Source organism: Mytilus californianus, unplaced genomic scaffold (genome assembly GCF_021869535.1).
Source record: "Mytilus californianus isolate M0D057914Y unplaced genomic scaffold, xbMytCali1.0.p SCAF_4, whole genome shotgun sequence".
NCBI classification, from domain to species: Eukaryota; Metazoa; Mollusca; class Bivalvia; order Mytilida; family Mytilidae; genus Mytilus; species Mytilus californianus.
In genome coordinates, this window is record NW_026262690.1 from 106174699 (window position 1) to 106199283 (window position 24585).

The following is a 24585-nucleotide window of genomic DNA, read 5'->3' on the forward strand; positions in this document are numbered from 1 at the left end:
AAAGCTTTTTTGATTTAATGTCCGACATGTTGACGACGGACGGACTAACGGTCAACGGTATACCAGAATACGTCCCGTAAACCAGAGAAGAAAACACCATGGACATAATAAATAAACTGCTTCGCTGAACGCAGCTGGATACGCCCGCAGAGGTCCAACCCTGAACAGTTGGGGCAAAATTGAACACAATATTCAAGCTTGATACAGGTCTGAATTTGGATTGTAATTAAATATTTGACATACTATAGGTTTCTGAATAAATGTGGTCAAAGAACTTGGTTATATGAATTGAATTTATATTCAATTAAAGATTTCTTGCTGTTGTGCAATACACTATGCTGTTGCGCAATACTTAGTAAATCTGTTGTCAGACTATAAACAAATAAAAATCTAAAGGGAGCTTACATCAATAGATATCAACAATTCATCAAAGTTTCATGAGAACTGCTGAAAGCATTTTTGAGTTATTGTCCGAAAACGGGAAAATCCCCCATTTTTTTAATGAATAAAACCCCGTAACTTGGAAACGTAAAATGTTAAATTTATAAAAATCAAAAGGGAGCTCATGTCAATAGATATAAACAATTAACCAAAATTTCTTGCAAGTTGGTGAAAGCATTCTTGAGTTATTGTCCAAAAACTGGAAAATCCCCCCTTTCTTTAATAAATAAAACCCCACAACTCGGAAACATAAAATCTAAATTTTATTAAAAACAAAAGGGAGCTCACGTCAATAGATATAAACAATTCACCAAAGTTTTATGCAAATTGGTTAAAGCGTTTTTGAGTAAATGTCCGACATGTTGACGACAGACAGACGGACAACTGTATACCATAATACGTCCCGTAAATGGGCATATAAAAAGACAGACAAAACAGGTCACAAAGCATTACACATTTAGGGTACCAATTTATAAGTATAGTATCTCTGAAGAGGTTTTATAACCACTGGTTCAATCTCACTGCTGGTTGTTGTTTCATCTCTGAGGGTATCACCTGCCAAGTAGTCAACGCTTTTGTCTTGACATGAAGTATCATTGATATGTTGAATAATTCTAAACATTATTTGGATTTTTTTTTTCAACTTCATATTTGCTTTGGCCTTTTAATTTAGTGTAAACAATATTTTTATTTAGAAACAGATAAATAAATACGTACATCAATACAATACATGGATTCGAAAACAAGTGACAAGTCACTTATACAAATTCCTCTCCTTAAATTGATTTTATTTGAGCGCCACTGATGAGTCTTATGTAGACGAAACATACGTCTGGAGTACCAAATAATAAGCCTCTTTATCTTTAATGAATTTAGTGATGTAATAAAATAGGATTGTGGCTCTAACAAGCAAAACAAGTCCACAGTCATTTATGAAACCAAAATCCCATAACAATCCCCCAAACCGTCATGGTGTCTTTAAAACTTTCAAAAAGATTACCTTTAACTTCACCATTAAGAATCCTATATTCAGAAGCTTCTGAGTAAAACTCTTTATCAAGAAAATCATGGGAAAAGTAATTACTGGAATATTGTATTAAATGAAATTATCCCATATGCAGGTGTGGCTAATATATTAGTTATATAAAAATGGAAAATTGAAAAAAAATTCTTTTGTCATCTATACATTAAGATCTCAGTAGTCAATTTCTAAATGTAAGTCAAGATAACCTAGAATCTCTATCAGAGCCAGTGCAGACAATGTTATGCTAATACTTAAAAGGCACAAATAAAGACAAGTCTAAATCATCTTACATATTGTTTAATAAATTAACAATGGAAAGTTGTTCATATTTGTACACAATAAGCTTGACACAAATTATACTATCACCAGGCAGTGCATTCATACACATTCATACAGTCAAACAAGGCATAAAACCATCAAATAAAACCTATAGCACTTTAATCAACCTAACATACTTATAATAAAGGCAAATTCCTCTATAAATTATTACAGTGCCACTTTTATAAAGCTTGCAGCCAATTGTTTTGAAATGATATCTGATGCTGCATGTGAAAATTCATTATGAAATAATTATTTGTATCTATCTATGTAAACAAATATCAATTCTGACATATTTTTGCCATTTACGCCGTGTTTTAAATATATTTTCTTTAATTTATCTAAAAATTCTAATGAATAGAACATATGATAATTCATGAAATTATTTTTTACAAAATAAATTTATTCATTTACCCTAAAAATATCACAAAATATCAATCAACTTATAATGAAAATGATTAATCCATAAAAATTTTAATTTAAAATACGAAATTTCCATGCCTACAAATGAAAGATATTGGCACCTTATGCAATTCTATTTATATCACATAAATTCAGCAAACAAAACTTCAACAATCATCAAGTTTATCATTTTGCTTAATAAAATTATTCTACAAATACAAAGTGTTTAAAACTACCACTGATAAATCATTTTAAGATTGAACGTCAAAATACCTTAATTACACTAATAGCCACTTCTTTTGACAGTAAATTTTTCTGTTAGTAATTCATTGACAAATCTCGATTGAACGATGTGAACTCAAAAGAATATCTGTCAGTCAACCACAGACAACAGAAATTATATTTTCAATACTATCTGTCAATGCAAGGTGACATTTTTTTCAAAGATGTCTAATGAAAAAAAAAGTAATTTGTGAAAACTTATGCTTGTCTTCGAAACAAGAAATGAAAAGTTATATGAACCCAATGCATGCTAATCTAAAAACCAGATAATGAATTTATCAATGTTATTTGTCAACTCAGTGTAACAATATTTCTGAGATGTCAAGAGGAAAGCATAATAATCTTTGTGAAAACAAAATGGGGATCTAAGACTAATTCTGAGTTGCAGCATTAAGATTAAATCGCTAAGAATTGTAAAAACAAATCGGTACAGTCTTGTCTTTTTATCAGTCCATGCTTAATGTACTACCAGCAGTGGCTCAACCTCCAATGCTTTAAGTTAATAAGTCAAAACTGTGTTGATTTGGGAATTACATCAGGTAGCACATTACAGCATGCAGAACATTTAGTACATTTCATTAAAGTCACATAAAAAAATTCCTGGATTCTCATCAATCTAAAGTGAAACTAAAAGAATGGGGCACTTTTGGTTCTTCATAGAAAACTTCATAAACAATGTCCTGATGATATTCTCAAGAGTTCAGATTTGATAGACACTCCCCCCCCCCCTTAAAAAATAGTGGATGGGAAATTTTTTAATACCAAAACAAGTCATTTTCAGTCTAAATTTGAAACAAAATTATGTTTAATTTTTTCTAAACATGCAGAACAAAAAAAGGTAGAAGGATGAGAATCAAGGAACATATTTTATGTGGCCTAGTCAGCACTTTGTCATGGAATGGAGTCAAATAGCAAAGTATCATAACACATTTCTTAATACCGTATTACGCAAAGCTTATACCATTAACCAAAAATAACAAATAGTATGGGAAAATAACTAGTAGCAATTAATTATATAACCCAAAATAACTTGAACGAATGTTGTATATTGTCATTAAAGTGTAATTTCTCTAAAAAAATAACCAATTTACTACTGCCAGCACATATACATATATTTTGAACTTTTGTACTTTCTATTGTATTTAGATCTTTTCCGAGTGTGAGATCTTTAATCCTTGGTACAAATTAACTCCATGGTTTATTTTTAGATATGATGTAAGACTACAATTTATGACGAGATCATCCTTATGAACTGAGTATCTAAGCATACATATACAGCCTCACAACGGTTTTATGTTTATCTTTTTTAAATATGTCTTTATAAAGTTATCAACATCCTTAAATTCCAATATCTACAGAGAAAGGAATGAACAATTTGCCTTTTCAGAATCTAATGAATTCTGGGTAATATTTTCACCAAAACGTTGTGATTGGCTTACAACATCATAAACAATGGGAATTCAACCAATGATGTGATGGAATTTTCATTTTGGGGTATGAACAATGAGATTACCCATAATCCTTTAGATTCAGAAATGGTGGATTCAACACTAGTTATAACTGGATCTTAAGTAATTAATTTTAATGAAGCTTTATATGGACTACCTGACAATGATTCATTCAAACGTTGTTTCTTTTGTATGTACATAATAATGTGATTCTAAAATTTGGAATATATCCTTTAAGAATTTAACATGTGTAACATACAACAAAATAAAATAAAATGAGTATAAATTAAATGTCAAAGAAACTCCAGTTTTAAACTGATCTGTGCATATAATATTTCCAGTCTCATTGTGTTATGATCAATAATTACATAAAATGATACAATAGAGTCTTTTTTTCAAATTTATACACCTCCACGAATTTTCAAGGCTATAACGTTATATGAAAAAAATCATTTATATTTTGTAGTTTGTATTCGCACACACTGTATATTCTTCAATAACAGCAAGTCATTTGACCACTCAATCAGTTTAAAAATAAATTTGCACAAAATTTGAAAGACTGAAAATGATATCTGAAAACCACAACACTCATTAATATTGATGATTCAACACTTGATACATTTTGTTTTTACAGCAAGTTAGAAGAAACTCGAAAAATCCTGGAACCATGTTTCTTGAAAACAAACTAGGCTTACTCTTCATTACTTACAGACATTAATTAAGCAACTTTTGTCACAATTTAAATTCTAACACTCTTTAATAAAGCAATTGATGTTTTCATCCAAAGTGCTCAAAATGAAAGGGAGTTTTTTGACTGGATTTGATTAATTTGAAATCATGCTTGAAGTTGACAGTGGCAAGATTTTCCAATTTTCTTCCATTTGTATCTACTAAACTGAGTTTTTAACACATTTTCACACTATGATGCATACTAATGAGTGAATGATGGAAGCGCTGTATGATACATTTGGAATGAACTCTTGTCAATACGGAGTTGCCTACCCTTGCCCCATCTAAATTTGTTATTAGACACCGTTACTGAGATATAATGTTAAAATATGGAATAAATAAATTATATCGGATTAATGGCGTAAAATGCCATATTTACAAGAACTGAAACTGAAAGCGGCAAGACGAAATCTGACGATGCCCACAAATTAAAATCTCAAAAAAAGCTTGTCAAATATTGCATTATTGTACATGAAGTCTAAAACTATAGCTGTTGTCAAAATGGTCGATTAATGAGTTGATCTGAACTGGCAGTCCGTCCTTGTTGTCGTAAATCACCATAAGAACGCCTACTTTCCTGAAATCAAAGAAAATATCTATATTGATTTGTTTGTTCATGGACTTGTACGAGTATTGAAATGTTTGGTATTCTACGGTCATATTTATTATCAGCCTTATCATATATCTTTGTTTGTAAATACCCTATTTTATGTGAAGATCATGTCACTAATTCTGTAATGCTTGATTTGCGGAGATATACTTTTACATTGAGTTTCAATCAAGCACAAAATTTAAGCATGATCACAAATTAAGAGTTTATAAATATCACACAAATAAGTTCACTAGCACTGTCCTGTTCATTAAAAACTTTCAGAAACTATCTACCATTTTTAGGCATGTAATTCTTCATTCATATATAACTATGATACATATAGAATGCTGGTTGATTTTTAAGGCTAAGAAAAAAACTATTTTAAGTATTAAAGTGTAATACAATGTATTTTTCTGACAAAAAGTTGAAGTGGGATCTATCACAGCAGGGTTAATGTCCGACAGATAAACAACATCAGATTATGCTTCTTTTCTTTTTAAGCGGGTTACAAAGTTGAATGATTGATTGTTGATTGCTTTATGTCCAGTGGCCACAAAGTTGAAACTGATGATTTAGTTCCTTAAAACACATGAAGTTTTTGTCACAGGAAGTTATAGAAACAAGTTAAGTTTATCATTACAATAATTGGATACTTACACTTAATTTTTCATCTTTACTATTTGTGTTGAGCACTGACATGGAGCTTGCTCTTTTCATACTGAAAATACAAAGGACAACATCAAAGTTTATCTTTAAATCGATGAAAATATAAACAATTTCAAACTGCCTGTCTACTGTCATACATAAAGAATGAGAATTTCAGAATTTACATTTCTCTTCATCAATCAGGTACACTGTACGAGACTAATTAACCATGGAACAAATATCTTTCTTAAGTGCTTTGTAATAATTCTTTCAAGCAAAACTTTCTATTTATGCAATTATTTTCAAATGTAATTTTCTGGGTAATTCTATACTGGTTGCTGTTGTGATGAAATCTACTCTATTGAAAAGGAAGCATTTGTTGCAGGCATTTTGTGTTGGAAACGGTTCATGTTTAGGTGTGCAACTTTCAAAAAATTATTCTAAAAAAATTAATTTAAATATCTAATCTAAAAACATATTTACTTTTAACATAATCCATATACTCCATATTGCATACATTTATACACATATATATATATATATATTTCAATTTATAATATGATAATACAACACAAGCTGGATTTATAAGGCTGATTTTGACATGTTCATAGATTAATTCTTAAGTAATAATCCTGTAATTAAACATATCATTAATTAATAGCTCTATTATCTGCATAAATAGTCTAGACCAAATATCTGAAATAAACATTATTATCAAATATTTTGTCTATCTGAGATCTATATAAGCTGGAAGAAAACATGATCTTGGATTTTATCAAGCATAATATAAATAATTCCACATTAAAGTTTGCATCATATTAATCATGATTAATAGAAGAAATTTTCATTTTTCAAAATTAAAATCTAAATATCCATAATTTAAATTCAAATATCCAAAATTTTCCATTTTTCCAAAATTAAAATTTAAATATCCAAAATTTTCCATTTTTCAAATCCAAAATTTGAAATTTTTCAAAATTTAAATTTAAATATCTATAAATGTTCATCTTTCCAGATTTTATTTTGTAATTGGAATACACGTATAAAAAAATTCCAATTATCCCCAAAAAATCATTGCTTGATAAAATCCACATGTAGATGGTCTAGCGGTCTGAAAAGCTGAATGTCAAGTGCTGATATACAAATGTATACAAGATTAGTGATACAGGGGACAAACCAATATTACAAACCTCCTTCCCGTCATATCATTAGTATCCCCGTCATTTGTACCCCAATAGCGAGGTAGAGGGGTATTTTGTTCATAGTAATACCAACTGTTATAATAAATCAGAATATTAATATGGAAACACATCATGCAGTCTATATCTAAAAGAGGTCTATAAATAAAACCAGATCCTTATAATGTTTGCTATATCAATAGTCAAGATAAACCTAACCAAAAAATACAAGTTTCTTTCTTGTTTACACATTTAAAGCAGGTCAAAATGTTACTTTCATAAAGAAGACTTTTCATTCATGGTTTTTACATATACTGTAAATTCAGAAATTATTGCGATGTTTTTGTTATTTCGAAAATTACAACTCGTATTTAAATTGTATCGCTTTATTTTATGCAGCATTTCCTGAAACCTCAATAATTAATCTCCATTTTTGTCAACTGATCAGCAATAGTAATAATAAGTGCAAGCAATAATTTATGAATTTACAGTATTTATTTTGACTTTTTATTTTCATTTTCCCTTTTGAGTGATTTAAATTTGAAAGATCTTCAGCTAACATCTGGGCTTTGTTATTCCAATTTCAAGTTTCCTAGAGAAATTACATTTTTAAGTCTAGTAAGGATTTGTTCCCCATTTAATGAAACCTCAACCCAAGAGTTAATGTTGGTAGAGTTGAGGTAAGCCCATTTAGCCCTGTGGAAAATTGATACAAGTTCAAGCTTTCCCATAGAAAATTGTACTTTAAAAATAAATAAGTCTTGTAAATTGGAAAGAAATATCTTTTAAAGTGAAGATGGTATAGCAAAATCCATATCTAAATACAAACCACCTCCTATTTCCAAATAAATATTAATATATACCTATAAAAAAATCAGGAATATCCATTCAAAATAAAATGTTATCAAAGTAAAGATCGGTGTTATTTTTGTATAAAATGGAAAATGGGCAAATATTTCAACAAATCTGTCATTATCTTAAGTTTGTGTGCAGTCTTCAGCATAAACTACAAGCCCCCTACTCCAAGACCAATAAACAACTTATCAGGCTAGTAAAAACTCCCACAGAATCCTTTTTAAAGATACACAGAATGCCTTAAAAAAGTCATCAAGGCCAACAAAAAATGTTGTGTTTGAAATATATAAAAAATTCTCATTTGCAAAACCAGTACAACACAAATTAAGATTTTCTTTTAATAGAACTGTTATCATTTGTAAAAAAATTGGCATTATGCAAAGAAACAGTGCCAAAGGAGAAATAAAAAAAACACACCATTTCTACTTTTGTGAAAAATTACAAATCAGATCCTACACGTTAAGAAAGGATATATGATGAAGAAGAGAAGAAATTATTTTGAGGTGACTTTTTAAAGACCAGAAAAACGAGACGTTCTAATGTTATACACGTCTAGCAAGTTATTAGCAAGTGTTATATTGTCTATAGAAAGTAATACCTGCTATTGCATTCAAAGAGCGTGAAGACCAAAACAGGCTCACTACAAAAACACAATGGTCTTGAAAGAAAAATCTTTGGTAAAATGAGAATTTCCAATGAACAAAAATAAAAAAAATGACAAAATGTTCAAAAAATAAATAAAAACCAAATACTTGTCAAAATTGACAGAATCTACAAAACAATTAAGGTCAAGTTGCAGTAACTTAATGCCTTGTAGAAATCTACTTAATAGCTTTCATTCAGCAATTGTTCTTACTTTTGAAATATTTGAAGAGTTTACAAGATGAGTGAATGCAATTCAATTTAGCGAACAACAGTCAATTGATTTTGTGAACACTTTGTGACCCACATACAAGTCATGTAAATTTGTTTATGCTAAATAAAGACAATAGTTGAGGGCTATGAATATTTAAGATTAAAGATTTTGCTGCAGGATTAAAACGATATACATTTAATGTCTGCATACACAGAGAAAAAAATAGCAGGGCTGTACGGAAACGTTGATACAATTTACATATAAATCTGCTATAAGGTTCATCAAAATAAAATTAATTCATCTATAAATTTTTCATCTGTATCTGTAAAGGTTAGTCTTAAATTACAAAAGCATTCCACTCAATGTAAAACACCTTTTATAATGAACCTCTTCATAATTTTGCATAGTCCGAAGAAGTTCTACAATTCATAGAATCAAATTTGTGGGACATTTCTATTTTAAAATTACTTCAACTTGACCTTAAGTAAGACATTTTTGACATGACATTTTCTACATTTTTAAATCATTATCTCAGATTATTTAATTTTTCGAAGATATTCTTTTAGTTATTAAAGATGCTTTGTTAAAATAACATTTTGTTTTCACATCTAAAAACAACCTTACCATTGCAAATATAAAAGTACAAATATGCAAGTTGTTTTAAGTAAAATGTAGGAAATAATAATATGCAGTAATATAATTGTTAACAATTTTAACAAATAACAAACTGCTCTATTAAGCTACAAGCTTTAAAAGTAAGTAGGGTTCATGAAAAAGTAAACACCAAATTAAAAAAGAAGGGAACGTTACACTGATATCCGCTTACCAAATCTGTGTTACAAACACATTATACTGTTTACAATATATAAATGCCAGGCAAGATTAAAGCAACAGATGAAGGACTTTCAATGTAGGTTACCCACAATTCCTCCATCACCATAGTAACTTACCTCCCAGAATTCTCGTCACCTTTTCCTTTTAATTTCTGCACCAGTTTTGCACTGCTACGTCGTATCGAGGCTCGTAGTTTGGAAAAAGTCCCACTTCTCCTTAATTTGCCCTACGTAATTTGAAGGTAATAATTTAATGATAAAAACAAAAATTAGGACAAAAATGCAGAGATTAAATTACGTCACTGTTAATAAATAGCAAGCTACATTTCAGGATTATCACACGTGCACATACATATATAGTAAGTTTAGGTAAAATTTTACAACTTGTCACAATACTACTCAATACAATGCAATTACTTTAATAATGTGAAAGGAAATCATTGAAGTGAAAAATTAGCTAGTGGCATGCAAGCTGAAGTTAAAGACTTTGAAATCATGCAAAATAATCAAACACTCGAAAAACCTTGCTCAACAATCATTTTCTTTTTTGTTTATTGAAGCCGCAGTTAAAAGCATGAATGATTTTTTAAGGCGTTTTCTTCATTCTGTGGACAATTAGATCAAGTTACTTTTTTTCAGTACAAAATTATTTGAATAAAATGTTCAATTCTATATTTAGATTTAAGGTCCCTATATTCCGAGATAAAAAAACAAAAACAAACATGCAGGGTTAGAGCATGCAGACAGATCACCTTTATTAAGCAATCTCCAATCAGAATTAAAAAAAGTAGTATAGTTTTTTAACTTTACAAAATCAAATTATAACGAAATGGTAAAAATACTATCATCCAAATAAGGGGAAAAAATCATTCCAGGAAAACATGAACAAAACAAAATTATAAATAGCAACAAAGTTAACAGCAGGATGTAGAATAATGACGGGATCCTAAATCTAAAAGATTTTGGCTGTGCAATACTAATATTTACCAGAAACGATTGATACTTACGTCGTCATATTTCGTAGAATTATTGTTTGATATGTTTTCCATAGAGCCTTTGAGTACTCTATCTCGGCTGGCCGATCTCCGTCGGTTGTTGTTTATATATTCACTGCCTATGTCAGTTAAGTTGGTCTGTTGTTTGACAACATCTAAGGCCTACAAGAAAACCAAAATGTGTAAGGGAAATAATAACGACTGTCTTGCCTTGCCTTTCAAAACTGCCACAATGTTACTTCACCTTGCCTTTCTCAAGTACCTAAATGTTAATCTTGCCTTGCATTTTATAGACAAAGAAAAGATATTTATTAGTTAACAAAACATTACAAGTAGAGCATCATCTGGATTCAATTAAGACAAGTTTCATCTTCTTTTCTGCCAAGAAATGCTTTCTGGAAAAATCTATATATACAATAAGAAATAAATACAAACATTCCAAAATCAGCCTCTGTCGCATGCCTGTGTTAATTCATTACGTGGTAGTAAATTAAAAACAGTTTTATAACCTGAAAAGTTGTTCATTGACTAGAAAAATATGTGAACATAATTTAAAAGATGTAATCTTAAGTTAATGCAAGAAACAATTGTTGCGTGGACCGAAATAACTTAACAATTCTTTCATACAACATTTTAAAGAGTACATCATTTACTTAATATTGATAATCAATAAATACGAATCACTAAATAGATTTTAATACTGTGGATTTATTTACTTTCATGGGCATTACTTTTTGAGGATTAAGGAAAAAATTGTACAGTTGTGCAAACTTGATTTCAAATTTAAAACATTCCAGATACAATCCTAAAGGTTTTTCTTATGGTCCGGGTACACAGTTATCTTCCCTCAATTTTCGTTGTCCACAAATATAGTTCCCTTTAATTTCAGTATATTTTTTTCTTAATTTTTTTTTTTGGCCTTTCCTTTGATTTTGTCCCCTTTTTTTGCTTTTATGTGAATGTAAAGTCATCTAAGATAATTTCTGTAAAATTTCTTTTTGATATTTTGAGCAGAAATGAGTGATTTGGTTGGGTAAACATAGGTGTAATTTCCTCTTTTCGGAAGCTCTCTGGCTTAACCCATACTGGTGTTCTTGTGTTTTGTGTTGCCAAAAGAAAATGAGCCGATGAAGTTTTCTTATTTTTTGATATGTTTTGTGGTTAATGCCAAACTTTATGTACAACAAATCTTGTTAGAAAAGCGCAGGTGGGATTTTTTTTATTTATCATTGTGTTATAATAGACAGCTAGGGGAAATAACTGTGTACTCGGACCTAAGAGGCAGAACCCACTTTATCTAAAAATCGACTTTGTGGCCCCCTGATTTGCACAATTTGCCTCAAAATTGAAATTTAAAGATAATTTATTGTTTATTTATAGAAAATATGCACAAAAAATTTTAAATTGCAAAAAAAAACATTTTTTGGCCTTCTGGTTGAAATGTTTTTACTTGTTGACACTTTTGATTCAATTTTGCTAACAGGGGTTTTTAATTTTTCCCTTTTTGGGGCAAATTACTACACATACAAGTGTAAAAAAAGTTCTTTAAAGTTAAATGGAGGGAATAATACAAAAATATTCAGGAAAATTGTCAGAAAATTCAGCCCCTGGCCAAAATGGACATTGTCTGATTTGGACTGGGGCTTGTACACCAAATGGAAAATATGGGGTGATACATTGCAAGCTTCCCAATGCCGGCGGGTGGAAACAAATGCATGTTCACAGACTTGCGTCATGATAAGGCATCTTAATTTTCAACTACCCAAATTTTGATGTCTCGCACCTGTGCCACAACACAAAATGTATCAATGTTGATCATCATGTGTTAGAGCCACACGGCTTCAACAACAGTAGAAAAACATGCATTTCGTGTGGTCATTGTCTTGGGCATCCAGACCCTTTGCCACCTTGCAAGGTACACCTGAAGATGGCAAACAATAATATTGGTATTATTTATGTTATTTATCTTTTAAGGTCTATTTATTTATTTATTTATTTATTTTTCTATCTTTTAATTATTTTATTGATTTAGACAACAATTTCAGACTTCTTTTTGAAAGATATGGTTGGTCCTTAAAAGGACCTTTGGATAATATTATGTGCTGCTGGCTGGCTGGGTGTCTGTCATCTAAGGTGTAGGTGGAAGTGGCCTTTTACAGTTTGTACTATGGCTTAGCAATGCAGGAACCGGGTCTAACTGTCCTTTTCTGTAAACATCACACTTCTTTCGGCTTTGCTTAGCTTCTCTGTGTTCCAATATTTTTTCACCACTCCGAGTTAGCCGTCTACGTTTACCTTCAGGTTTTTTTCATATTCTTGTTTGTAAGTATAGTCGCTGTCCATTTTGCTAAAAAAAACTGTAAACTGCTCTCCGACAAATTAACCCCAAACTGTTCACACTTCATTTTGGCTGATGTTCCTGGCTTGTTGTTGTTACGGTGTATTCCGAATGCCAATCTTGCTTGCATGCCTCTTGAATGAATAAATTCTTCGGCAAGTTGACACTGGGGGCTCTATGAACACCTTCATTCTTATTGGTGGTGCCATATAACTTCATGCTGTTCAATGCTTGCTCACTTAGCTTCATCTTCAATATTTCATGTAGTAATAATTTGTCTTTTTCATCCATTTGCCGGACAGTGATATTGTAGCATTCTAGATACTTGGACCGAGTCCACCAGTTATAACCCTCGTCATCGGTACAGAGTATTGTTTACACATGGAGCAGTCACCATCATAACATCTGAGTGAAGCCTCCAGGACTTTAGGGTAAGTCTTTACACACATCTTCTGTTACTTTGTTGTGCTTCTCCATTAGCTGTCCAATGATCATTGAGCTCCTGCACTTCACATCTAGGCTAAACGCTTTCTTCATTTCCTTCCTTATCTCTTTCAATTCGTACGCCCATAGAACATGGATTCACTGAACTTAGCTCTCAGTAATGCCCGAAACTGTGACTGTCCGAGGTGTACATAGTCGGCTAGTCGTTCAACTTTCCACATAGGATGTCTCCATGGCAAGTGCAAAACCTTGGGTAGCATTTAGTCCAGGTTTTTTTCGACTGGTTATTGTATGACTGTTGTACCTTCCGTCGACTATGACTTTGATTTCATTCTTTGCAAGTCTCCTTTCTTGATTTTTTGAATTTACAATCTCCAGTTTGTCTGCCATATCTCTATTATTAAGTTGTACCAGTTCTTTTCCAACATTGTGGGTCATTCTGTGCATGCTGGTTCTTGAAGGAGGAGGACAGTTCATTCTGGCAAGTAGCTCCTGGAGTTTAGTACTCCCCATTGGACAGTCTTGTATTGCTTCTGCTACTGCTACATTGGGTGCTCCAGGGTTGGTACCAGGTTTATTTGTAACAATCTCCTTATACAGCTTCATAACTGGACTCATGTAGGTACAGTTCTTGCATCTAAGGGTATATTTCCAGCAGACTCCCCATTTTTCCTGTCTGTGTGCCAGTATTTCAGGAGTTTTACAGTGCCTAAACTTCTTTGTATGGACATTTATAACTTTGTTGAGCATCTTCATCATCTCTTCATGGTCGACGAACCTCATACCAGATATTGAACACCACTCTTTTTCTGTTTTCAGGTCAGCTGATGGAACCAGTAGGTGGGAACGAGTCCTTTTTCTGTCATTGTCTGCAGATGAGTTGAAAAAGTGCATGGGGATTCATCAAGGATAGCATTCTGTTCAACATTCATTTCAACAGCAGGAGCATAGTTTTCTTCTGGATCTGGATGTGGACAGCTGTAAGACAGGGACTTTATTCCATGGCGTACTGTTATGCTTGAACTTGTAACCAGGTGCAACTCTCCCTCTCTGCAGTCCAATAAGGTCCTTGTTAAATGGACGGGAACCCTTTGGAAACATTTTGATGATGAATAGAATATTCTGGTGCAGTGTAAAGCGTCGAATGAAACTTTGATGACAGACCTCAAAATTGTTAGTTTTTATACTTTTTTGCATTATGTAACTTTGATGCTGATTTTTAATTGGCTTAATGATGCTGTCAATCATTTTTGTTAATTGCTTTGATCTATTTTTAGCTGTGGGATTAAAGAAAGTGATTTTTAACTTCAAAGGGTTTGGTCTGCTTCAAAGAAAATGCCTTTGTTTGGCCTTTTTAATGGGAAATATTTTTTTTCCTTGTTTAGATTTCAAAAAACATTAATTTAGGCAAATTTTAAAAGTTGTTTTGTTCAGAAAATGTGATTTTGTGAATTTGTGTTGAATTTTTTGTTGATTTTTTTTCAAATTAAAAAAAAAAAAACAAATGAAAAAAAAGACTGTACTATTTATTAAATTTTTCAATTGCAATTATTTCCTCACTTCTTAACCTTTCCAAAACACTTTATTTCATCTCAATATTCAAAGAAATAAGGATTTTATATCATTTTAATTTTTTTTATCACATTTGATATTTAGCCTTGGGCAGATGATGTAAAGGGAGTGTTGAATATACAGGTAATTTAGAATTTGGAATTTTTCAATGCATTTCTCACAATTTAGGGATGAGTTTTGAAATTTTATTTGAATTTTAAAAGTTTTCTAAGTTGGGATTTTACTGATTTACAAAAAAAAAGAAAATTGAACTTTAATTGCACCATGAACAGTTCTGATTTTGGGAATTTTTATCTTAGAATAAATTTGTGTAATGATGCACCTTTCAGAATCACTTTAATTCTTTTAAAAACTTGCACTAATGAAATAAATTATGAATCTTTTGATAAAGTGGGTGTCATAGGAAAATGACAAATTCATGCTAGGAAAACTGTGGAAATTTGGGTATGAGGGTAGGTGTTTAAGAAATGTCATTACTGGTGCAAGTATTGTCCGATTGTTCTGAAATTTAGTATGCAGTCTTGATATATATTAAAGATAATGAATATAAAATTTTATATCATTTGGATAACTAAAAAGGGCCTAGGAGGTCCGGATACACAGTTATCTTCCCTCAATTTTCGTTGTCCACAAATATAGTTCCCTTTAATTTCAATATATTTTTTCTTAATTTTTTTTTTTTGCCTTTCCTTTGAATTTTTTCCATTTTTTTTTTTTGCTTTTATGTGAATGTAAAGTCATTTCTCTAATTCTTCGTCAATTTATCCCTTTCTGCACCCATTGTATGAAAATAATTTAATCAACGTGTGGTTCGTTTGATCTCAGTTCTTCATTGGTTAAAATCCGATTATGACGTCGAATTTCCTTGCTTTCCTCTGAATTTCCTATTGTGACGGCATGAAAAAAGGCGACCATGCCTGATGACGTCACATAGAAAGAACACATCTTTTTGCAGATCATTCGAAAAGAAGGAATAAATTTGCCTTCGTATTGTTTGAAAATCATTAGAGAAACAGATTCCACCACAAAATCTAGTGTAATACGATATTTATCCACTCTCGACAGTTAAATTATAAATATTTAAAACGCTCGGCGAGCCTCGCGTTTTAAATTTGAAAATTTAACTGTCTCGAGTGGATAAATATCGTATCACACTCGATGCAGTGGTGGATCTATATTTATCATTTTGTTATAAAGGACAGATAGGGTAAAATAACTGTGTACTCGGACCTTAGGTTGAACAATTAAATACCCACAAAAAATGTGTACCCCACTAATAATAATGAATCCACAGTAACAAAAAAAACATTCACATCTACTGATAGAACATAGAAACTATTTACAATTATTATACTTCATGTCAAAATGCCAGATTTTGATTGGTTAATACGAGGGAGACAATTTACTCTATTCCATGGTAAGTACTCTATTACCCTTCACGGAGACGCTTGCATAAGTGTGCGCTTTATTATACGAATGATTGTTATGTACAAGACGACATAGTTTATTACTTTGAATTTGATATTTAATAGACATTAATAACAGAACGTTCAGTATAATAAATTAAATAACACATATATGAGAGGTTGATAGAGCAGATTTTTACCCCTCGAAAAGACATTGTCAACCTTGGTTTCGCCTCAGTTGACAATGTTTTCTCGGGGTAACAATCTGCTCTATCACCCTCTCATCTATGTGTTATTTATAAAATGTTTATTAATGGTGACATTTACAATTCAATCACAAAATGTAATGAACATGTAATTAATATATCAGCAGAAATAAAATCTTCAAATGTGAGACAATACAAAGTTGTTCATTCGATTATCAATTCAAATCAACGTTTATCTTAGCAATATTCATATTTCAGAAATTTCCAGATGTGTTTATCCAATATTTTAAACTCTAAATTGCCTCCAGTCTTTTTAATATAGCATAAATTTACACTCTTCATTTCGCCAAGCAATTTTTTCTTTTCGTCATTACTTTAGCTGTTCAAGTTCTTATCTCCAAATTCAACCTAATTTAAATTTTGCATAATTTTTTAAGGGACCAAACTTTTTGTCTGCTTGATTATTGGCAAGGTAAAAAATTCCAATATGAAATATTTCAATTCTGCCCATATGTTTCTAAAGTGAGGGATACAGATATCTATATTTATTTCTTATGGCCTAAATCTAAACAATGACAAGAAACAGCATGCTTCAAATATTATATAAAGTTATTTGTATCAATCTCAGTTCATCCCTGAAATATATTTACTGTAAAACCACAATGCTTTCTAGCTGACTTTTTCTCACTTCATTTTTTCCAGTGAACAAAATTGAACAGAATTTTGGTTAGGCATTAAATTGATCATCCTTTTTTTTATATAAACTACAATATTTCACACCTATATAAAAATCAGTACAAACTTGATTACTTTTTTTAATTTGATAAGCGCACTGATGAAATTCTTTTATCAATGTGTAAACACAGAAAACAAAGAAAAACACTGATTCATATTTTATTGACCACTTATTTGTTGTAAGCTAAAAACTTGTATCTTTTGGATAAAATGTATAACTAAAGGACCTTTTTTTCTTATTAGAAAATAGAAACGTTATAATTTGAAATACTCTGCTTTTCAGTTGACATGGATAATGTCTGTAAAATCCATGTGTTTTTTTTCGAATATTCATATAAAAAGGGAATTTCAGACATTTTCACCTCTCTTTGTATAAAATACAATCATTGATTAACCTGCAATAAGTTTTGATAACTATTGATACTCCATAAAGAGAAACTGTTTAACCAAATTATTTATTTTAATTTTTGTTTATATTTATTTGATCGTATTACATTTTTGCACATTTTCATCTTATTTTTCTTGATGCCATATGACTTGTGGAAATCATAACGAACTATGAATCGTGACAGTAAGTTTTTCTTTCACACTAAAAAGGTCGAGGACTGATTTTTCTGTTTTTCAACAGCTATTTGGTACATTTAAAGAGCATTGAGTGTACGACCATAATTCGTAAAACTTCCAAAATCTTTTTCTTTAAAATGACAGATCAGTTTTCTAAAAGCAACAAAATAAAAAATAAACATGTCAAAGAACCAAATCCCACACAGATATACAAAAAGTTTTCATATTATATAGATATCAACATTCACAAACATTCCAAGTTACTTACATTTTTCTTGGACCGCATTGCACATTTCTCTAATGTTTCGGCAGCTTCATACTTTCCCTGACGACGGTATAAAGCTCCCAAATTTTTTAATATTGTGGAAACTGTGAGACTGTTAAATATATAAATAGTAAATATAATTTTGGTTTTTTGATTTTATTAAGAAGTACTTTTAATTTATTCATTGTCATGCCTTCTACCACTTTAGCTTGCTAATATAACAAATAGAAAGGACTAAGAATTGGGTTAAACAAAATTTCAATGAAAGCTCTATATTAGTCTGCTAAACTCTGTTTAAATAATTGCAATGGGATTGGGGACACTTTAATTAAATAATGGGCAGTGGTTGCATTTTCCCATAGATATCCTTAAATGTGCTCTCACCTTTTGAAAAAAAATAAGTGTAATTGTATTTATTGGGCGTTTCTACGTTCCCAGATGCAGTCGAGCTTTTTTCTATAGTAATGATGCCGAGAAGATGTGATTAACAGAAGGTAGTACCTTCATAGTCATAAACCTCTGTAAACTGAGATAAAGAAATGATTACTGTCGAGTTGGTAATACAACTTATAGAAAAAACCTGGCATTTCTATATTTTCCCACATTTCAAATCTAGTTCACAACCTTGGGCTTGATATAGCAGCATAAATTGAAAATGGGAAGCTCCATGTAAAATCAAAATCAACTGGAAAATATAGATAAAAGTCTTTGTTCTGAAAAATCTTCGATTATCTAAAATTGAAGGAATCAACAAGGTTAAAAACTCCTAATGATAACAGATAGAGGAGGTTGATGACAAGAAAAAAATAGACCACGGTAAACAATTTAACATACCTGTCTATTTTTGCAGTTGTATGCCAACCACCATATTCAGGCATTGGTGTGCCATATTTCAATTTTCCCTGGAATATATCATAAATAAATTTAGAAAAATATTACCTAAATAAAACTTTATATCTACAATAACAAACCATGATGTTAAGGTGTGTGGTATATGTATTATGTACATGATGTATATGTTTATCACTATAAATTTGTCCAAAAATAGTTGTTGTTTTCACAACTTAAAAGTGTTTTTGTCCATTTTGGAATTGATGTCAAATCTTCAGATGTTCATCACTAAAACACTATATTGACCACTATGAATCTACTTTTGGTTTACTTGTGTTAACATGTTTTTTTCTCAATGATATTTACACCAGCCCATCTTTTCATTCACATATATAAACCTGGAATTACCATTCTCCTACAGATCTGTTTAATATCACTTCAACTACATTTGAACATACTAGAAGATTCTTTCACATAATTTAGGTTCATTAAGTACAACCACAATCACAGAAGAAAAATAAACAGCTGCGCCATGAGCGCATGATACGCCCGTCGTCTTGTGTGTGAATTTTTATGCAATAATCATAAATAGTTTCTGACATACGGCGCGACATGCGAAAACCCCCCTTTTTTTTCAAAAAACTCAATATCTCTAAAATAAAATTTTGAATCAAAACCAAAAAGTATACAGATCTTTAGATTAATATAACTAAGAAGTGTTTAAAATTACGGTGCGACATGTTTACGCCGGACAGACAGACGGACAGACAGACAGACGGACAGACGGACAAACGGGCAGACGACATTTGTATACCATAATACGTCCCGTCAAAATTTTGACGGGCGTATAATTAGACAAATGCATCCTGGCCAAAAGATATATTTCTAATTGCCTTATGTTCTTCTCTTTCCTCAGCTTGCATCCATATAGGCTTATTATCACCTAAAACATATAATGTTGATTCAATGAAATTTGCAGTTAAATCAAATAGTACCATATACTTCACAAAGATCTTTTTATACATTACAAAATAGTATGTTACTATTGTTTTACTACCAACTCTTAACAATATGTAAAATATAGAGCTTGACAGATATAACTATTTTTTTATTGCATCCTGAAAAATATTTGCCACCTTATTGTGTCTGAACCCATGGTAGTCATATAACTGAAAATAATCAAATCTTATCTTCTTTAAGATACTGTATAGATTTTATTCATATAAATTTAATATTTACTAAACATGGCTATTGCCTTAAAGCAAGGTAAGCATTTGTATCAATTTCAAAAACAAACTTGTTTATCGACCAATGGAATCGGTAGCAAGATCTTATTTTCAAAAACACTCACGATGTTCAAAAATTGTAAGAGTCTAAATAATTGATGTGGATAAGAAAAAAATTATGGTGGCATACATTTGCATGAAGGCTCTATAAATGAAGTTTGTGATCTTCTTTATATCTCTCTTCACATATTACATATTAGGTTGTTGAATGAGGTCTCTTTGTCTGGTAGAATACTTTTCCATGAAACCTGATCTTTTAAAAAATATATCATTAAATTCATAAGCTTTTTTACCTAATTTGGCAAATCACATTGAAGTGTTACAGCAGAAGCCATATATTCACAGATAATGAGAACGTATGACATCATGAGCCATCGTCATTGACGTTGTCTACGATAACAGCGAAAAACAGATTATCAATGGTTTTTCAAACTTTCAGGGCTAGCTGAGAAACCATCGATAATCTAGACCTTTATCTTAAATATACAGAGAAACTTGATTTTAACAGTTTACAGTTTCCAAAAAGATTATGTAGCGATCTACAAACAGAATCCACCATGAGTTCATGATACAACACTAAAATAAAACTTACCATTAACTTTTCCAAATTCTTTTTCATGTGCTCTGGTAAGTACTTCTTTATATAAAGCTTCTGCTAACTTATATTTTCCTTGTTTTGAATAAACTGAAGCCTGAAATAGTATAAGTGTGTGTAAAAATATCATAAAATATCATTTTTCGTTCATGAATTAACAAATTACTTCAAACTTCGTTGCCTTAAAATTAACAACTCTTTACTCATAATCTTTTCACATAAAAGTTTTGACTCACAATCGATTGTCTTGACTCTTTTTTTATTTAAAAGAATAGTTTTTGTATAAATATCTCTGAACTTATCACAAACATTGTTTTCAATGTAGTTTTAGGGTAACAGTATCACATCAAGTAAGAATTTCCCATTGAATTTTACAAAAACCTAAAGTTCTGAAAAATACGCAATGTTTAAATTATTGCAAAAAATGTGAGTAGCCAACCATGGAAATTACTGAAACTTTGTACATGATATTCTACTGATATAAGCTAAAATTGCATTATTAATCTTGCAGAATAGTATGTTGTTTCAAGATTTCCAGAAATAAATACATACATTTATTATCATGAAATAACATCTTCAGCTGTTTCATATATTCTGCCTATATTTATGCATTGCTAAATACAAATTTAAAGATTTTTTAATTTCCGTTGGTTGATAAAGTTGGAATTTTTCAGTTTTTATGAACTTTCCCTTATTGAATTTACCTTGTAGTTCGGTATTTTTGTTATACTTTTTTACTAGTTTAACTACACAATTACTGACTTTTAATAAACAATTCTGGGATAGTATTTTTTTCATGCTGAGAAAAGGTAAACAAAAACTAGCATGGACGGGGCCATTTTTTCGACAGTGTGAGGGCTTTATAGCCAGTCAAGGTCGTTAAACACACCCCTCATCATTTATTTTATTGACTTCATAAAGCATGTAAAAATGATAAAAATACAAAACATACAGAATTATATTTTCCGAGAATACTTTGATAATTTAATCCTCACAAGGAAGACAGCAAAATGTTATACAAACAAAGGAAATATGATAGCTTTTGTCACATGGTTCAAATTGATACTGTATGCTTTACATTAAAATTCCCCTAAAATAAGCTCTATAAAAGGCTGTGTCAATATATAGGTATGTAAGTTATTAGAATGATCAATAAATAAGATGTTGATGATAATGAGGTCAAAATTAAACATGCAAAATGTTTTTGTATGTCTTCATCACTAAAGCATTAAAAGCGAACACATAGGCATTGAGTTTCTGTCTTTACTCTATCTATGTATTTGGAAGATGGAAAAAAAACTAGCATCTAATCCTGTCTTCTAGAACATTTTCAAAATGAGAGGCGTATTTTTATTTAATAAACATATTAACTGCTAGCTCTAAAGAAAACAATATATATGTATACATATATATATACACAAGTCTAAATTGAAAACAACGTTCAAACCTATGATTGCGTTGGATAAAAATCGCAATTTTTATACGTGTGCATGCAAAACAAATTTCTTGGTAGAGGGGTCTACATACAGCACAAACAACATTTTCCAAAAGACCAAACAAGTGAAAAAGTATATTTTAACAAAACGCATTTGACTAGCAGGTCGAACAACTAATGTTCTTAAAACCTGCCGACTGCCATTGGCGATTGCCAAATAAACGGATCACCAGATGTAACAAAATGGATCTTATAATAATTTATTACCAAACAGAAAACAATAAACTTGCGGAAAAGATGGTATACCGCAACCATGAGGTGCAAAAATTTGTACACCATATCCGGATTTCGACAATTAATGTCTCTTCAGTAATGTTAGGAATCGAAACAGTATTTGGATGCCATATAATTTACCTCAATTTAGGATAGACTCTTGAATTTTGAAAGAGTCGAAATAGGACGAACGGATCATATAAACCCGAAGGCAAATATAATACAAACCCAAACGAAAAAATATAAACAAGTCTAAATTATATATATGTATGGTTTTTATAGAAAATTCAATTTAAAAAAAAATTGTTCAGACCAATTTTTTGGATTTATGAAAAAGATGCTGTTTGCACACTTTAAATAATTCTTCAGAAATCATAAAAATAATATAACAACATAACATAAGTCACGAAAAGGCAAAAAAGGAAGAGAACGTAGCTAAAATAAAACCTTATCAAATTATTTTTTTGTTTTAGAAACATTAGAATCGTCTGTAATTAAACGTTTCAAATATGTTTCTAAAAATGTTAAACCTGCAAAATCAACCAAAATCATGCATAACACAACATATAAAACAAGCAAAAGAAATAATATTCCATATAAACAGTTTTATGTCTTCACAAAGGTGCAACTTAACAGAGACATGGTTTGTTTTAATTGGAATTCTCAGAACATCGAAAGTTATATTTTAAGTCAGAAAAGAAAAATTTAACCGTAACAATCTTCTTTTATATTAGAATTGCTTCTCTAAAAAATTGCTTTTGAGCAAACATAAATATAATTTTAAGATGGTTAAAAGAGATATTGATTTTTCTTTATATAAAAGGTAATCTTAAATGACGTCTTACATACAGCAATTTATAAATACTAAGCAAATTACAATCAGGATAACTCTATGACCACACACTTTTCTTTTGCGAAGAAACTTGTAGCATATTTTTATAACAGAATGGAAAAAAAAAATCATCAAATTCCATGGTTTGATTTCATTAACACCATGGATAAGCCAAACTGTGGAAATTGCCCCGATACATTTCCCATTTTAGTAACAGGAATATCAGCCAACAGATAAGGCCAACCAATGTAAATAAATCCAACCACATGCTGTAATGAATTATTGTTTAATTCTACCTATATCTGAAGCCCCACACCTATGTGAAAACATAATATATTTCAAAATAAAATCAAATTTAGCCACATGCAATTTACAGCATCCAAATAAACGTTCTTCTTGGGTAAGGCACAAGACAACATTGTACGGCCATCCTTACCAAATAATTCTTGGTTTTAGCAACATTTGGATCATCTGGACCTAATTTACTTTCATATATTTCTAAAGCTCTTTGATAGTACTGTTCTACCTGGATAAATCACAATAAATACATGTACATCACAAATAATTCTAACCCTGTGTAAACTTGATTTTTCAAACTAATTAACTGATCGATTTATAAAGCATTTACATTCTATAGTTAGAGTAGCCTGAATTATATTTACAAATTCAAAATAAATCGAATTGAATAACAAATATTATTTTGAAATCTTCGAAAACGAAATTGACATTCAATTCATCATTTGTCATCTTTTTGATTTTGTATGCCTGATGGTGTTGACCACTACCTTCACATTCATATGGTTTCTTATCAAAATATTGCACAAGAATATACATTCATAAACTTATGTCTATTCTTGAAGGCGATATGCTGACTTCTAGATGATTTCCAGTATTTTGTGTCACTGGGTTGCCGCCTCATTGATGTATACCTCACATCTCCCTAAGATTTAAAATATGTAAAACAAAATGTCATGAAATACCTGGATATTATTATACAATAAAGAAACAAATTTTTATTCTGCTCTGTAATTTTGTTCTGTACTTGATGTTCAAATAATCGTATCTTACGCAGTTGACAAGACATATGAATCTAATTAAACAACAATCATTGATATCTATCAATAACTGATATGATTGTAAGATAAAAAGTGGCCTTTGTCTTTAATCTTTTGTTATTCAGGTCAAATGAATATAATACCAAGTTA

General features: G+C 30.6%; 1 protein-coding gene across 45 annotated transcripts in view; it reads right to left on the reverse strand.

Moving 5' to 3' along the window:
- The window catches only part of LOC127739004 (kinesin light chain-like), a 247710-nt gene that overhangs the window by 84001 nt on the left and 139124 nt on the right, over positions 1-24585 (reverse strand). For 5 of the 45 annotated variants that reach the window (XM_052250556.1, XM_052250555.1, XM_052250552.1 and 2 more), the window contains exons 10-15: positions 20838-20937; positions 19853-19902; positions 18963-19030; positions 18132-18240; positions 10611-10760; positions 9721-9830 (exon numbers count right to left, since the gene is read on the reverse strand). The exons of 14 other annotated variants lie outside the window; for them this stretch is intronic. In XM_052250556.1, coding sequence (XP_052106516.1) covers positions 9721-9830; positions 10611-10760; positions 18132-18240; positions 18963-19030; positions 19853-19902; positions 20838-20937 — 587 coding nt within the window. Of the gene's footprint in view, positions 1-1746; positions 5222-5893; positions 5955-8481; positions 8555-9720; positions 9831-10610; positions 10761-18131; positions 18241-18962; positions 19031-19852; positions 19903-20837; positions 20938-24585 lie in introns of those variants that run through there. 26 more of the 45 variants (XM_052250541.1, XM_052250531.1, XM_052250536.1 and 23 more) reach the window with 14 other exon arrangements.